The sequence below is a fragment of the Tiliqua scincoides genome, chromosome 6, assembly GCF_035046505.1.
Source record: "Tiliqua scincoides isolate rTilSci1 chromosome 6, rTilSci1.hap2, whole genome shotgun sequence".
Taxonomy (NCBI): Eukaryota; Metazoa; Chordata; class Lepidosauria; order Squamata; family Scincidae; genus Tiliqua; species Tiliqua scincoides.
In genome coordinates, this window is record NC_089826.1 from 12,490,609 (window position 1) to 12,505,847 (window position 15,239).

The 15,239-nt window shown below is 43.5% G+C and overlaps 1 protein-coding gene across 4 annotated transcripts in view; it reads left to right on the forward strand.

Moving 5' to 3' along the window:
• AFF1 (ALF transcription elongation factor 1) overlaps positions 1-15,239 on the forward strand; it is a 137,416-nt gene that overhangs the window by 49,418 nt on the left and 72,759 nt on the right. For all 4 annotated transcript variants that reach the window (XM_066632054.1, XM_066632056.1, XM_066632057.1 and 1 more), the window contains exons 2-3: positions 814-934; positions 1,744-2,622. In XM_066632054.1, coding sequence (XP_066488151.1) covers positions 814-934; positions 1,744-2,622 — 1,000 coding nt within the window. The remainder of the gene's footprint in view (positions 1-813; positions 935-1,743; positions 2,623-15,239) is intronic.

Sequence of the window (15,239 nt, forward strand, 5' to 3'; positions counted from 1 at the left end):
TGTGGTGGACAGTTCTGTAGGGATTCTCAAAACTGCTTCTCATGCATTCAGAAGGTATTCTTAAGCTTTCCTTGTACAAGCCTGTTAATTGTTTTACTTGCGCTTACCCTGAACACCTATGGGACTATAACTATACATTGTAGTGTGTGGCTAACCAACCTGTGCAATTCGTCTGACTAGCTTACAGCGCTAAGCTGCACTTGGGCATGCGCAAGTACCTTGCGCCGGCCCAGGAGGGTCACAAACATGCTGTAAAGCACATTTGTGCCTCCTCACAAGCAAGCTGCGCCAGCACATGGAGGTGCACTGGCACATGGAGGCTGAATCTAGCTGGGCCAATGCAAGGCTGTGGGGTGGGCGGGAGAAGGCGGGAGGGAGGCGTTCCTGGATGGGGAGAGGGTGGGTGGGAGGCCGGGCAGTTATGCTGAATCCCAACCTGAATCCTGGGGAGTTCAGAGCAGCTTGAAGCCGCTCCGCTCTCCTCTGACTTGTGCCACCTCAGGAGTTGGCGCGGGTCCAAGGAGTCTCATAGGGCCAGGGCGCCTTACCCAGGGGTAAGGAAAAAAGTTTCCTCTTGCCTCTGCCTGAGCTGATTCTGGCTCCTGTCCTGTGCTAGATACAGCGCAAGCCTCTTGGCTTGCCTGTTCCAGCACAGGTTAGGATTGTGCCCTTAATTACCCAATTACCTTCATAATCCTAATAGTTAGTTCTCCTTGATTTGAAGACGTACTATGTCAGTTCCGGAAGCTTGGCTTTCTCCAGTGCGGAAAGTGAACTTCTTGGTATAATTTGTTGCTATTGTTCTCCCAACAGCTTGTACAATGAAGAGAGAAATTTGCTCCGCATCCAAGCAAAAGAAAGACGGAATCAAGAAGCTCACCAGGAGAGAGAGACATTTCCTGCAAACGTTCCCCTTTTTGGAGAACCTTACAAGGTATGAAAATAAGATCTCATTGCACTGCAGGCTGAAAGTCACTGCAGGGACTCTTGCACTGCAGATTGAGCCTGCACTTGTCCTGTTAGCTTGAATTAACACTTGGAAGAGCATTTTCTCTTCTCTCCAGGGTGGTAGCTGTTACAGGGCCCTGTTCTACTGGCAAATACTCTTGGCTCCTTCTGGCAAGGAATAAACCTGCCCCTCCTTTCCAATGTCCTGGTCATGGATACAAAAGCAATGAGATGATTTCTAAATACAGCAATACCTTGACTTTCATCCACTTGACTTTCATTGCTTTGCTCTTTCAACCAATTTCAATTATAACCACATTTCAGATTTTGTCCAAATGCTTTCCTCTTTCTTCCTGCTTCATTCAACCTTCCAGGACTAGTTGATGTTCTTATGTTTATTTTATTAACATTTTTTTGCCAGCCAAAATAAATTTGCAAGCTAATAAGGTTATGCTTTGACATTCTTTCATCCATGCTGTGGTGCCTAGCCAGACAAAAATGCAATGTATTGTTGTACATGAGTGCTCAGTTTTGATTTTTAATTACACGTTTTATTAAAATTATGTACACACCTTCAGTGTATTGAATTGTTTATATTGATATCCCTTCTTGCCTGTCTTGTCTATACCAATACAAAATATCTGTTTATGGCTGTGATTCTGTCATATCTGGGTAGCAGAATCTGTCAGAGGCAGACAAATTAGCCAGAGTTAGCTAGTGTATCATCTCTCTGGGTTCATAGCTGAACTGTAAAAAAAATAAAATATTTGATTATTAGTTTGTTTTCCATTTCAGATTAACAAGGCAGATGAACTGTCCAACCGAATTCAGAGAATGTTTGGCAGTTATGAAGAGATGAAGGCGCTCATCGCCACCAAGGCCCATCAGAATTTCATAGGGATCCCTGTCATGTCTCTGATTCCTCAACACAAGCCAGATCGCCCGCTCTTTCCTGAAAAGACCAGCAACGTGTTACCCCCCTCATTCCAGAATATCAACCATCACCACAAGCCTTTGGGACCCCTTACTTCAGGTGCTCCTTCTGCAGGCAACACTGTCTATTACCAGAAAGCTCACTCAAGGACAGAACCAGCCTCACAAAGTGGTGGGTTGTCTAGCAACCGTAGGCCATGTCAAGAGCAGAGCGGTAAGACTCAAGAAGTTCAAAGCAGTAGATGCCCAAAGAAAAGCGAAAGATGCATTGAAGAAGACATTGCCAATGAACTTCAGGCCTCCCTTTTGGAACTTTCTCCCTTGTTGTCCACATTGTCTTCCCCTGTTGCACCCTTGTCACCTCTACATTCCAACCAACGTGTTAATTCCAGGTCTCACAGCAGCAACAGCAAAAACCACAGGCAGAAGAGCTCCCCTGTTCGTGAGCTAGTGGCTGGAACAGGAGATAAAACCCTGGACAGCTTGAATGCTCCTGTGGCTGCCCAGCCTTCCTCTCAGACATTTCCCCCATCCTTATCCTCAAAACCCAGTGCAATACAGCAAAAACCGACTGCTTATGTGAGACCAATGGATGGTCAAGATCAGGCACCAGATGAGTCTCCAGAGCTCAAGCCACTGTCTGAGGAATACCACGAACAATCCTATGAGAAAATAGTGGATTTAAAGCCAAATCCTAAGACCAAGTTGTCCAAATTGAAAATACCTGCTGAACCAATTGAGGTTGGTCAATTGTCATGCTTGATGTTAGTTCCATTTAGCTGTGGTGCTCAAAAAGTGACCTTTTTTCCTTGCTTGTTAGCATTTTGTTGAGGGCTTTCCATTCTAACTACTAGAGTAATCTATATATATATATATATATATATATATATATATATATATATATATATAGTGGAGTATTATATTTAGTGGAGCCTCCTTAATCTGTGGGTTTGGCACCCATGGATTTAAGTCAGTGTGGGTGCAGACACTGCATCTTGAGGGCTTCAAGCAGTGGCGTAGCTAAGGGGGTACAGGGGGTAGCAGTTGCACTGGGCATAAAGCTTTAGGGGGGCAACAAGCTGAGCTTGACACTAGTGATCAAAATTGTGAAAATATTGGTTTCTATGAATAATACCATCATGTTACATATCATTGGAAAGGTAATTTTATGCTGAATGCAATGAAACAAACTGCATTGAAATATCTGTATTCTATCAAACATTATGGCCTATTAACCGTAAAATGAAAACACAACTGCCTTATGGAACAAAAAGTGGGTTTTCTTAACTCAAAACTGACCTATGAAACTGATTGTCCTGAGAGGCAATAACATGTTTTTACGTTTTTTTGCATGTGGCAATTACATGTTATCATGATACAGCATGAAACCAATAAGGTGTTAATATGAGTCAGCTCTCATTTCCATATATCATAATACAATTATCCCTGCTAACTGGGTAAAAAGGCACTTTTTTCAAGTGATGCCCCTCTTCTATTTAGCAAGGGGAGAATAACCATCGCTCTTCACCCCTGCGCAGTGTCTCTGACCGATAAGGGGCATACTCTTTATTTATTTACTTAATGAAATTTGATTTTGTCTGGGGGGGGGGGCTACAAATCTTCTCTGACCCCAGGTAGCAGGTAGATGACTTAGCTATGCCACTGACTGAGGGGAGGCAGCAGAGCAAGTGGATGCCAAGCTGCTGGGGAAGGAGGTGAGTTCCATCCAATTTTCACTTTTTCAAAAGCCCAGGTGTGATGCCACTTCCTGTTGTGACATCACTTCCGGCTCAACATTTTGAATTTGGCACCGGGCTACACGACCATTAGCTATGCCACTGGCTTCAAGGATCTCACGCATGTGACCAAAAGTGTCTTTTAGTCACATGCTGGTTGCGTCCAGGAGGTGTTCTAAGGTGTGGTGTGGCTGCGTGTGGCCTCCCCACACCTCAGAAGGCCTTCCAGAGGTATCTGGGAGGCACTTCTGGTCACTCCTATGAGTGACCCTGACCAGGGATTTTATTATCTGTGGAAATTGATGTCCTTGGGAATGGATCCCCTGCGAATACCAAGGGCCCACTGTAATACGGGTTGTGTTCCAGAACCCCCCACAGTTACCTGAAACCACGGATACTGGGGACACTCCATCCCTGTCCTCTGGAGGTGAGGGGAGCTGTGCCCACCTCACCTCCGGAGGGTCCTCTGAGCCCTGCAGAGACCGCGTGCATCCACTCGTGACCTTTGTGGGCCTCAGAATGGCTGTTGGAGCAAAAAAAGCCTCTTCCAGTTTTGCCAAAAAAAAAAAAGAGTTGCATTTTTATGCCTTTAAAAAGCATTAAGAGGGCTGGGGAAGTCCTGGAGGATGATGCTTGTGCCCGAGACTGATTGGGATTGTGAAATAAATGTTGAGATTTTGCCTCTCCAGTCTTCTCAATAGCCACAAACAAAAGCATCCCCCCCTTCCTCCCCAGTGTTCTCCCCTGACATCATTTCTCCATCAAATGATGCTTGGTTAATTGAATGTTTGAGGCTTGTGTGTCCCTGCAGCTGTGAATTAATTGTTGATAGCTTCTGTTCATGGCAACACTGACAAGTTGAGCCTTTCCTTTTGAACAGAGAAATCAGCTTTACTATAGAGTCAATTAATCCACAGCAGATGACTATGTTGTGACTCATTCTGTACTAATGCTAAATCTATACAAGTCTTCTTGCTGTTCCAAATTTTGTCATCTCTATCATTGTGTTGATGGAACTGTGGGACTCTTAATTTAAAAAAAGAAGAAGCATGAATTGATTCTTTGTTTGCAAGGTATGGACATATGATTTCATTACAAATGTTTTAATATACATGACCCCCCCCTCCCAATATGGGCGCTTATTATGTAACCCTTATTTAGAACTGGCAATGCACTCTGCCTTATTCTAAGTTTATTAAGTTAGCCAAGTTAAGTCAGAAGGTTTCAAGTCTGTTTTGGCCCAGTGTACCTTTGTGATGTCAAATGATTCAAACATGCAAATAAGGAGAGAATGCAGAGAGAACTAATTTATTGGTTGTTGATGTCACAACAAAGGTATAGTTTAGCATTTGGGAAGACTTTTTTTAAGGTGAAAGGTCACAGGTTCCTCAAACATAGGCCGTGGATCAAAAGGACGACATGCAGCACTGTGTAAAAACTGTTGATTCATAACCTTTGTGTGTGCTTTCACAATAGTCCAGTGGCAGAATGTTGCTGTTTTTTCAGATAGAAGTTTGAGGCATAGAGAATAGGTAGGTGGCTTGCCCATGGCTGCATAGATGGCCCATAGTTGAGCTGGGGGCTCAACCCCAGTTCCATTTGTGTGCACTGATGTGCATGCTGAGGGGACAGTTTTCCAGCTGGTGAATATTTATACATTACTAATTTTCAAAAATATCTAACCTACCCCTTTCAAATGATTCAGGGCAGCTTGCAACTTAAAATTACAACTTTACAAAAAAGCAAAATATGTATTAAAAAGAGCCAGAGCAACAGCAAAACAAAAATCAAACTCCAGCAGCAGGCTGAGCAGATGGACAAAATCCTGTTGGAAAAGGTGCCTCTTCACCTGTCTCTGGTAATGGAGAGGCCTACTGCATCTCTTCAAGCAGGCTGTTCCACTGGGTTGGGGTCACCACAGATTGGCCCCTTAATGGGTCATCATCACCAACTGCACTTCCAAGGACAGCAGAACTTATAAGAAGGTCCCTCTGAAAGATCTGACAGGGCAGGCAGATCCATGAGGCAGGAGACAGTCCGCAAGAAAATCTGGTCCTAAGCCGTGTAGAACTTAAAAAGCCATAACCAGAACCTCCAGTCACACCTGGGAATATCCTGGCAACCAGTGAAAATTTGTCAGTGGCTGTGTTATACAGTCCTGTGCAGCTGTGTTTTGTTCTACCTGAAGTTTCTGGAGAGTCTTCATAGGCAGCCCCAGGTAAAGTGTTTTGCAGTAATCTAAACATGAGGCAAAGTCTGAGTAGAATTGGAATGGGCTTGGCTGGTACACCATGTTGAGCACTCTGGGTCAGTTATGACAGAATTAGGGTCGAGTACAGGACCATTTGCAAGCTGCACACCTGATCCTTTGCAGGGAGTGGGTGTGCAACTCTGTCAGAGCCAAGCTGACAGACCAACATTGCCCCAGCAGGTCTCATCACCAGGAGAACCTGTCTTGTCTGAATTTAATTTCAGCTCGTTTGGCCGCATTCAGCAGAACTAACAGGAATGTGCTCCCCTTAAGTTCCCAATGTAGGTTATTGCTAGGGCAATGGAAATTGCCCTCCTTGCACATTTGGCAACCTCCCTCTGGCTACTTGCCAGCCAGATTGGGCAAGCGTGCAAGTAGATGACCCCGTATGTCCTAAGATTCTGTCTGCATTCTTTGGTTGCACAGTATCAAGTATTCGTAGTTAAGTGAGGTGGGGAAGCTACTTATGTAGAGAGGTGTATGAGTGAAAGAGAGAGAGAGATTTAAATCATTTCTTGTGAAAGAACATGAGTGTTCATATTGTATTAAACATAGATACTGCATTCCTTACTTATCAAATTGGCCCTCATAATTCTGTAGCAAATAATCTTTAGCTAAAGACTTCGGCTTATCGCCATGTTTAGTTTTTCTGAAGGACCTTTTTTTTGGTAATTCCTTTCTTTGTTATGGCTGACTTCGGCACCAGCAATTGGAAACCTTACTGTGAGCAGACAGCATTGCAGTCATTGATAGTCAGCTGAGTAAATGGCGTTTTCAATCAGAGCAGTGGTTCCCAAGCTCTCTGGGAGTGTGGGAATGGGGGTAAGTGCTTCTGGGGAAGGGACAAAGGCAGCTTTGAGATCGCCACGATCACGCGGCTGCTCAGGGTTAGGGTTTTGTGTTTTTTTTTAAACATACCTGGTGTTTCTGTGGCTCTCCAAAGGGTCCAGGGAGCTGCAACCCCCCTGCTGGCCTTCCCACAACTCCAAAAAATGCTTTAAAAACTGCATTAAAAAACCTTCAAAAAACCACCCACTTCAGTTTTTTTTGTTGCAAAATTGCAAAAAACCCCACAAAAACCACCCACTTCTGGTTTTTGTTTGCTTTTACTTTAGAGGTACGGGGAGGCTTGCAGAGGAAACACGGGCTCCCCATTAAAAAAAATCCTTCCCCTTGGCAGCAGCATGATCATGGTGATTGCGTCACTGTTGCCTCACTCTTTAAGGGGGCAGAGCTTCCCTGGCTGGGGTGTCGCAGCACCCCAGTTTGGGGACCTCTGAATCAGGGTGATTTAAATTGGTGATTTAAATTATAGAAAAGAGACCAAATTAAGTTTCTCATTTTGCAAATCTTGTGTTTCCTGAGCAAGGGTGCATTCTGATTAGTTGTTAGAACAATAATAAAAATATTGTGCAAATTCAGCCAGAGTCAAATGGGATCCCTTGTGGTTGTGCCTTCCTGCTAACCTTTCTCTTGTGCTTGGTTTCTCTCTCTTCTCCTGTTCATTTCTTCATCTTTATTCAGTCTTTTCTTCTCATGTTTTTTCCCCCCTGATAGTCTATGACAGGGGTGCCCAAACCCCGGCCCTGGGGCCACTTACAGCCCTTGAGGCCTCTCAGTGCGGCCCTCAGGGAGTCCCCAGTCTCCAATGAGCCTCTGGCCCTCCGGAGATTTGTTGCAGCCCGCACTAGCCCGACGCAACTGCTCTCAGCCTGAGGGCGACTATTTGACCTCTAGTATGAGCTGTGGGATGAGAGCTCCCTCTACTACTTGCTGTTTCACATCTGTGATGCAGCAGCAAAGGAAAGGCCAGCCTTGCTTTGTGCAAGGCCTTTTATAGGCCTTGAGCTATTGCAAGACCTTCATTCATTTATATAAGTTCATCTTTAATATATTCATTTATGTAAACTTATGTAAACTTATTCAAATTTTAAATGTAAATTAATTCTTTTTTTTCCCTGGCCCCTGACACAGTGTCAGGGAGATGATGTGGCCCTCCTGCCAAAACCTTTGGACACCCCTGGTATATGATCTTAAGATGTCTTTTTCTCAACTGCATGGTCTTGGGTGAGGGAAAGGGGACTGGGTGAGTTTGTGAGGTGAGTTGTCTGTTTGGTGCTGTGTGTTTTAAAATAAAGCCAATAAAGATCTTAGCTTTATTACTGAATGCTTTGCTTCCATAATTTCCATAAAGGAAATGTCTCCATTAGTTTGCAACTAAATACTACTGAAAAGGATAATCTAAAACCTCTAGTCATAGGCAACTATGTGCCTCTAGAATTACACAGTTATCTTTAGTTAATGAGGTGGGAGGAAGTTTATGAAATTAAAAGCTTTGTGTGTGCTGCTTGATTTTTAAAACATTGATTTTTATCCTCATCTGGGAGTGAAGTTGAGCCTTTTTTTCCCCCCTCAAAAGTGAGCTTGCAGACTAAATATATGTATATATGATAAATGTGACTTGGAGAGACAACAGTGGCAGAATAGCAGTTGTGGTTTGTGTGGTGATTTATGGTTTTACAAGCCAAAGTAATTCCCTCATTGCTTGGGGTTCCTGGCTCTTTCTGGATGTAACTATTCAGGGGACACCCACGTGCATTATTCACAGGACATTTAGTGTGTTCAACCTCCAGAAATTCCAAATGGTTTTAAAAGTATGTGATGTGTATTATATAAATATCTTGTCTGCAGCATGGACAAAGTATTCATACAAAACCTTCACGGAGGGGGGAACCCAAGCAGTGCAATGGTGGCTTCTTAACTTCAGTTATCACTTTGGCTCTTTCAACTGGTTTTGTCCTTTGGAACCTTAAAGACTGTCAGATTTATTGCAGCATAAGCTTTCACTGGGGTTTTTTTTTCTGCACATGTCTGCAGCGACTAGAATACTTTACATAGTGTACATATGAGTTGGTCTCTGTATTGTATTTTCCACGGGGATTGGTCATGTGCTTTGTTCTGCCTTGGGCTTATTGTTGAGTGTGCCCCCCCACCCCCGGAGGCAAGGTTAGGGTTTCTTGTTTTGATTAAAGAGACAGGTGAATTAAGGGGTTGGTAAGGAGGCTGACTCCATCTGTGACAAGTGCCAGTTCTCAGCCCCTCTGCTCAGGCCCCAATCCCTACCTGATTCAAATGGACTGTCATTGACTGACTGAAATGCCACTCCTGATGTGGTGAGGCCAGTGCAAATCGTATGAAACTCATTAGGAAAGCTGCCATGAGGATGCTGATTTCTATGGCATGCATAACTTCTGAATTGGCTTTATGATAGGTGTCTAGTGAAATAGATATAAAGGATATTTTCCTGTTACGAAATGATTATTAATTTTACTGAATTGCTACCCCACTTTATCTCCCTGAAAGGCATTCAGAGCAGCTTGGAATATAGAATCAAAACATTCTGCAAGACAATCACATTTGAACAAACCCACCCACTGCTCATCACCGCTCCCGATCATACAATTTAGTTTACAGCTGCTCCAGCTGACCACATTGCCCAAATGCAGATACAGGTATAACCTAATTATCCATGGATTTTTCACTGGCAGTTTTATCTCAATGCAATGAGAAGGGCTCTTTAAAGGAAAAAAGTTATTTAACAATAGCCTCTTTAATGCGAGAGAGGGCAGCCCACTGACAATCCATCAGTAATTCTCTCTCCAGGCAGAATAGCTTCAATCCAAGGCAGGTGACCCCTCCCTTCCCCCTGAAGATGTGAAAGAATGCTAAATGGCAGTGATTATAACCTCCTCCATTCTTTCCTGCAACTCCTGGTGAAGGGAGGGATCACTGCCACAGAGTGAGGCCTTTCTTAGTGCCTGGAGAGAGACTGATAGCTTGATGCATTACAAAGGTCAGCAAGGCTGTTTTTAAATCACTGAGCAAAGGGACATTGTTTTTTAAATGGATTTTCTTTAATGCGATTTTTACCATCCACATGAGTTCTGGGAACAGAACCCTGGAGAACAATGAGACTCAACCTGTAGAGTGAGAAGACATTTTTGGTTGCAATTGATGGAGACCATTTGGAAGTTTAACCAATTTAAGTTCATTACCAGTTCTTAGGTGAGAAAAAAATATAAAGTGACATTTTGCTAATGAGGTTGAGCCTCATTATTCATGTGGGTTCCATTCAAAGCACTCAGGTGGATGGCAAAAAACGCACTATAGCAAATCAATTTAAAAAACAAAGTTTCTTTGCTCCAGTAATTTAAAAACAGCCTTGCTGACGTTTGTGATGTAAGACAATCCATCAAGGCAATTCATAATGTCAGAGTCATTATGAAGACAATCCATCAATCAGTTGTCTGCTTCACTCAGCCCCTCCCTTTACCAGTACAAAGTGATCACCTTTCTTTCCTGTGCTGGGGGGGAAGGGAGGGGTTGCCTGGAGAGAGAAGGATTGATGGATTGTCATCCAGCTGCCCTCTCTCTCTCATTAATGAGGTTATTGTTAAAGGACTGTTCAGTTTTTTAAACTGATTGTAAAGGGATGCATTTTTCCCCTTCTTCAGGGATCAGCACATTCCTTCTCATTTGCAGTGGCCATCCGTGTTGAGTCAAATCTGTGTATAAAAAATCTGTGTATAAATAGGCTGGACCTATAGATATGGGGATCAAATTTTTCAACTTATGTGTATTCAAGCCTGCAGTAGAGATGTAAAACATATTTACTGCCACCTGTTTACAGCTTAGGAAGTAGGAAGTCAGTTAAAGGAAGTCACAGTTAAAGGAATTAACTGTGATGGTGACTTAGAATGAGACCATCACCTGTGAGGGAGTGGTCCCCAGACTTTTTAGACTGGCAGCTCACTTGACCGGATCATGCTGATCAGAACTATTCCTAGGCATGATAGTAAATATAGCTCAGATAAGTCCTTTTTAAAACAAAATTGAAGATGCTCTTGATTTGCTATTTTGTTTTTTTTATAGTGTTATTGGTAGTCTGATGCTCTCAGACAAGGAGAGAAGCTTTTCTGTTGAGTTGTAATCTTTTTATTAAAGACATTATTTTAAAAGTGGAACATCTGGAAAGCCTGGATAGAACAAGAACGTTTGTGTTTTTTAAGGCTGTTTTTCCTTGGCCCATTACTTTTGTTGGTTGATGTAGCAATAGGTTAGAATTCCTAATGAGAAGCTGTTGATCATTCCTTTCATTAGTGGAATTTTCACTGAAATGAAAGAAGAATCATTAGCAAGAACCAGCAGGAAAAAGCTTGAGCAATACGCAGGAGCAGATGAAGGGCAAACACTTGCAGCAAGGCAGGGATATAGCAAGCAGTGAAGCCAGTGAGAAGTGAGGGAATTTAGCGGTATGCATGCTAATGAGCTAAAAGCAATGCCCAGAAATATAGCAGCATCCAGTTCCTGTGAACTTCTAAAGTGAGACCAGATATGCAGCTCAGCAGCTCTGATCTGACACTAACTGGTATCCTTTCCTGCAACCCCAGTGTCAGGGTTTACTTTTCTCTTTAAAGTTTTGTGTGGAATCGCTTAAGAAGTGTGTTGGGAGAGAGGCTCAGTATAATCCTGAGAAGATCTAAATATGAGCATATGAAGCTGTGCCAGTATTGAGAGAGTCCAAGGGTCTCCAAACCCCAGCCCAGAGGCCAAATCCGGCTCTCCACAGCAGTGTTTCTCCAATTTTTTTAAGCCCGGGACCCACATTTTAGAATGATAACACAAGCCTACAAAATTGAGGGTCAGAAAAGTTTTTCCCAGACTTTGTGGTGGTTTGTTATGAATTTGGGATGCTGATTCCAAAAGTGGCATCTGTTTTGCCCTATCACACCTAGTTTTGGAGATATAGTATAGCCTCTTTAGTGAATGGTTCAAGCAGCTTCCTCATGAGCAGTCATTTTCAACCACTGTGCCGCGGCACACTAGTGTGCCACGAGTGGTCCACAAGTGTGACACAGGAATTTGGGGGAAGATCATTTATTAGTAAGGCCAATGGGGATGTGAGCCCCCCACTGGCAGCATAGTATGCCTTGTCAGTTGTCAAAAACCTGAAGGTGTGCCTTGACAATTTTAGTGCCTTGTCAGTTTGCCACGAGAAGAAAAAGATTGAAAATCACTGCTCATGAGGAAGCCATGGTGTAGGCTTCCTCAAGAGGAAGCTGCTTGAACCATTCACTAAAGAGGCTATGCTGTGTCTCCAAAACCAGACGTGATAGTGCAAAATGGATGCCATTTTTGAAATCCGCACCCCAAATATACCTAGGAATTGGTGTAACGTTTAAGGAAGCAAAGTGTGTGTTGGCCTGTGTAATCTGTCGGGACCCACTGGAAGTGATGTAATGGCTAGAAGTGAAATCATCAAGCAGGAAAAATTTTTAACAATCCTAGGCTGCAATCCTATTAAGACTTGCCCAAGAGTAAGCCCCATTGATTACATTGTACATTGCAACCTGTTAAAAGCACAGATCTCCTCAAATGCAGTCACATACCATGTTGGCATCTAATATACTAAAAATGACCCACCTGAAATTAGCTCGTGAGCCATCTAGTGGGTCCTGACCCAATTGCAGAAACTGGGTCCAGAAGATTTTATCCAGCCCCTGAGGTTTCCCAGTCTCATTAGCCCCAGTCTCTTTAGCGCTAGTTTATAGGGCTAAAAATAACTCAAAAGATGCAATTTCGGGTATATACCACATTCAGTGGCTGAATGAGATACATGCTGATGCTGAGACACCTGGAATATAATGTATAACAAACATTTAAAGTAGAGTAGAAAGTGAGCCAAAAAATGTTTAAGAATGTTGTAGTTTGCTTGATGCTTTTTCAAAACCCATTCACCCCTCTTCCTGTGCAAGTCAATTTTACCCTCTGCTCTCCTCCTCCTTCCACCCCACCCACTTTTAATAATAATAACAACAACTAGGTATTTATATACCACCTTTCTGGTCATCAGATTACTCCTCTGACTTTATTCAAGGCGGTTTACATAGGCAGGCGTTTCTAAATCCCTCAAGGGGATTTTTACAATCATAGAGGTTCTCTCTTTCAAGAACCAACAACATTTCAGAATGGATCTTCCTGGTTTGGTCTCACTTCTGGCCTCCAGTTCTCCCACGCAGGCTGGCAAGCAGCTCCATCTCTCACATGGAGGGCAGCCAAGACGCTTCTTGCTCACACCAAGAGCAGGTGGAATCACTCAGCTTGGCTTGTCAGCTGCTTCAAGGTCTCACCATTCTCAGCTGATCAGGGAGCCGCCGGTGTCCTCAAACTGGCGACATTCTGATGTTATCTTGGGGCTGACAGAGGCTCTACCCTCTAGACCAGACCTCCTGCCCAGACCAGACCTCCTGCCCTTATTGTATTGAATCATGAGTTCTCAATGTATTATCTATTTTCTGGCCCTCAACACTGTATCAGATATACTATGCAACCCTTTTGCCAAGAAGTTTGGAGTCCCCTGAGTTAGACCATTGGACCATATATTCCAGTATTGTCTGCGCAGGCTGGTCATGGCTCCCCAGGACTTTAGATGGGATCTTCTCAGCTCTACTGGAGATGCTAGGGTTTAAACTTGGGACTTTTCTGTCATGAAGCACACTCTTACCATGCCACCTACAATAACCTCCTCCCAATACCTTCCCTTCTGAATACCTTCCCAGAGTTTCAAATAGTTCCTGAAATGCAGTGGGCAGGAGTGATACACATGTCTGCTTTAATGACCAAGGGTAGAATCCTGCTGGACTGGTGGATACAAAGCAGCAGCTCTCCAAATGTGCTCTTTTTTTTTTTTTTTGCCAACTCAACCATCCTGCACCTCTGTACTGTTTAGCCATAGTGCTTTCAGAGTGCTTAAATCCTTCCCCCCCCCCCAAAAAAACTTTGAATTTCAATACCACCTTGAATTCTTTGTAACAGGTGTAGCCTTGGTGGGTATTGCACTGCTGTGTTCTTGCTTAGGCCGATGTTGCGTGTCTGTGATGCATGCAGAGAATGTACTATGACAGCTGATGGCACAAGGAGCTGGTGCAGCTTGCAGTAGTTTCAGTGCCAGATGCTGCTATATATTTTTCTACACCATTGCATTCCCAGACGTGGTTCACATGAACAATAAATGGCTGCTTGTGCAAACCACCCACAAGTTCATACCATGTTTGTGGTACCTTAAGCTAATATGTTTCTTTTCATGGTACCTCAGGACTTGCTTTGTAAACTTTGAGCATATAGGTGATTCTTGGTCTTGGCTACCTGGTGGAAAAATTAGTTTAGAATAAGCATTTTCTCCCTGTTAAGTATATTCTTTTGGCAGGCTTTTACTGCCGCAATATACATTGGCCCTAGCCCAGAAATAAAGCTGTTCATACCTAAGACCATAAATGTAAATTGTCTGAAGCAGGACTTTCTCTTTAGGCCAGTGGGTTCCGCCTTATTTATTAAGACTATTAACCCTAACTTTTCATGGCAGTCAGTCCATCACCAGCTACTAGCTATGATGGTCGTGTGCCACTTCTGTCAGCCTCTGAATACCAGTTTTAGCAGAGCAATGGCAGGAGAGATGCCTTTCTCTCCTACTTGTGCACTTCATAAAGTTGGTAGGCCACTGTGGGTGAGAGTATGCAGAACTAGATGGACCCCTTTGGCCTGACCCAGCAGGACTTTCTTTTTCTTTCTTATTGGGGGTGGGCAAACAGCAGTTCAATCCCAGTCCCTTAAAGTGACCTGTTAGGTCATTGCCATAAATGCCCCTTCTTTTGCCTCCCCATTCACTGTTGTTTGTCAGCTAAGGGCTAACCCTAACCTAACCCCTTAGGTCAGTACTTTCCAGCACTGGTATAGCAGGGCCAGTGGGACATGTGCTGCATCCTGCAGTTGGGTGTCACTCATGGAGCCCTGCTCAAAGTAAAGGAATGTTTGTTCCCTTACTTCAGAGCTGCATTGCCCTTATGTCAGTGCTGGAAAGTGCTGACATAAGGGGTTAGGATTGCGCCCTAAGGCATTTTTCGTCAGGCCAGATTTATTTCAATTTCCTCCAATTCTAGGCAGATTTCTAGGGGAGGGGGTTGTGACTCACTCTGCTTTGCATGCAAATGATCCCAGGTTCAATGCTTGGCGTCTCCAGGTAAGGCAGAAAAAAAACCTCCCTGCAGTCTTGAAGACCTACTGTCAGTTGATGCTGAGCTAGATGGTCCAAAGGTCTGACTCTGTATTAAGCAGATTTCATATGTTCGAAATTGAATGCATATTAGATGCTGTGTGTGTGTGTGTGTGTGTGTGCGTGTGCGTGTGCACAAGTATAGATATATGCTTATCAAAGAGCTATAGAGTTAAAAGAATTCCTCAGTTGAGTTACGTGTTATAAATTGTGCAAGTACTGAATATGGCAACAGATCAAAGCAGAACATCTTCCGTGACGA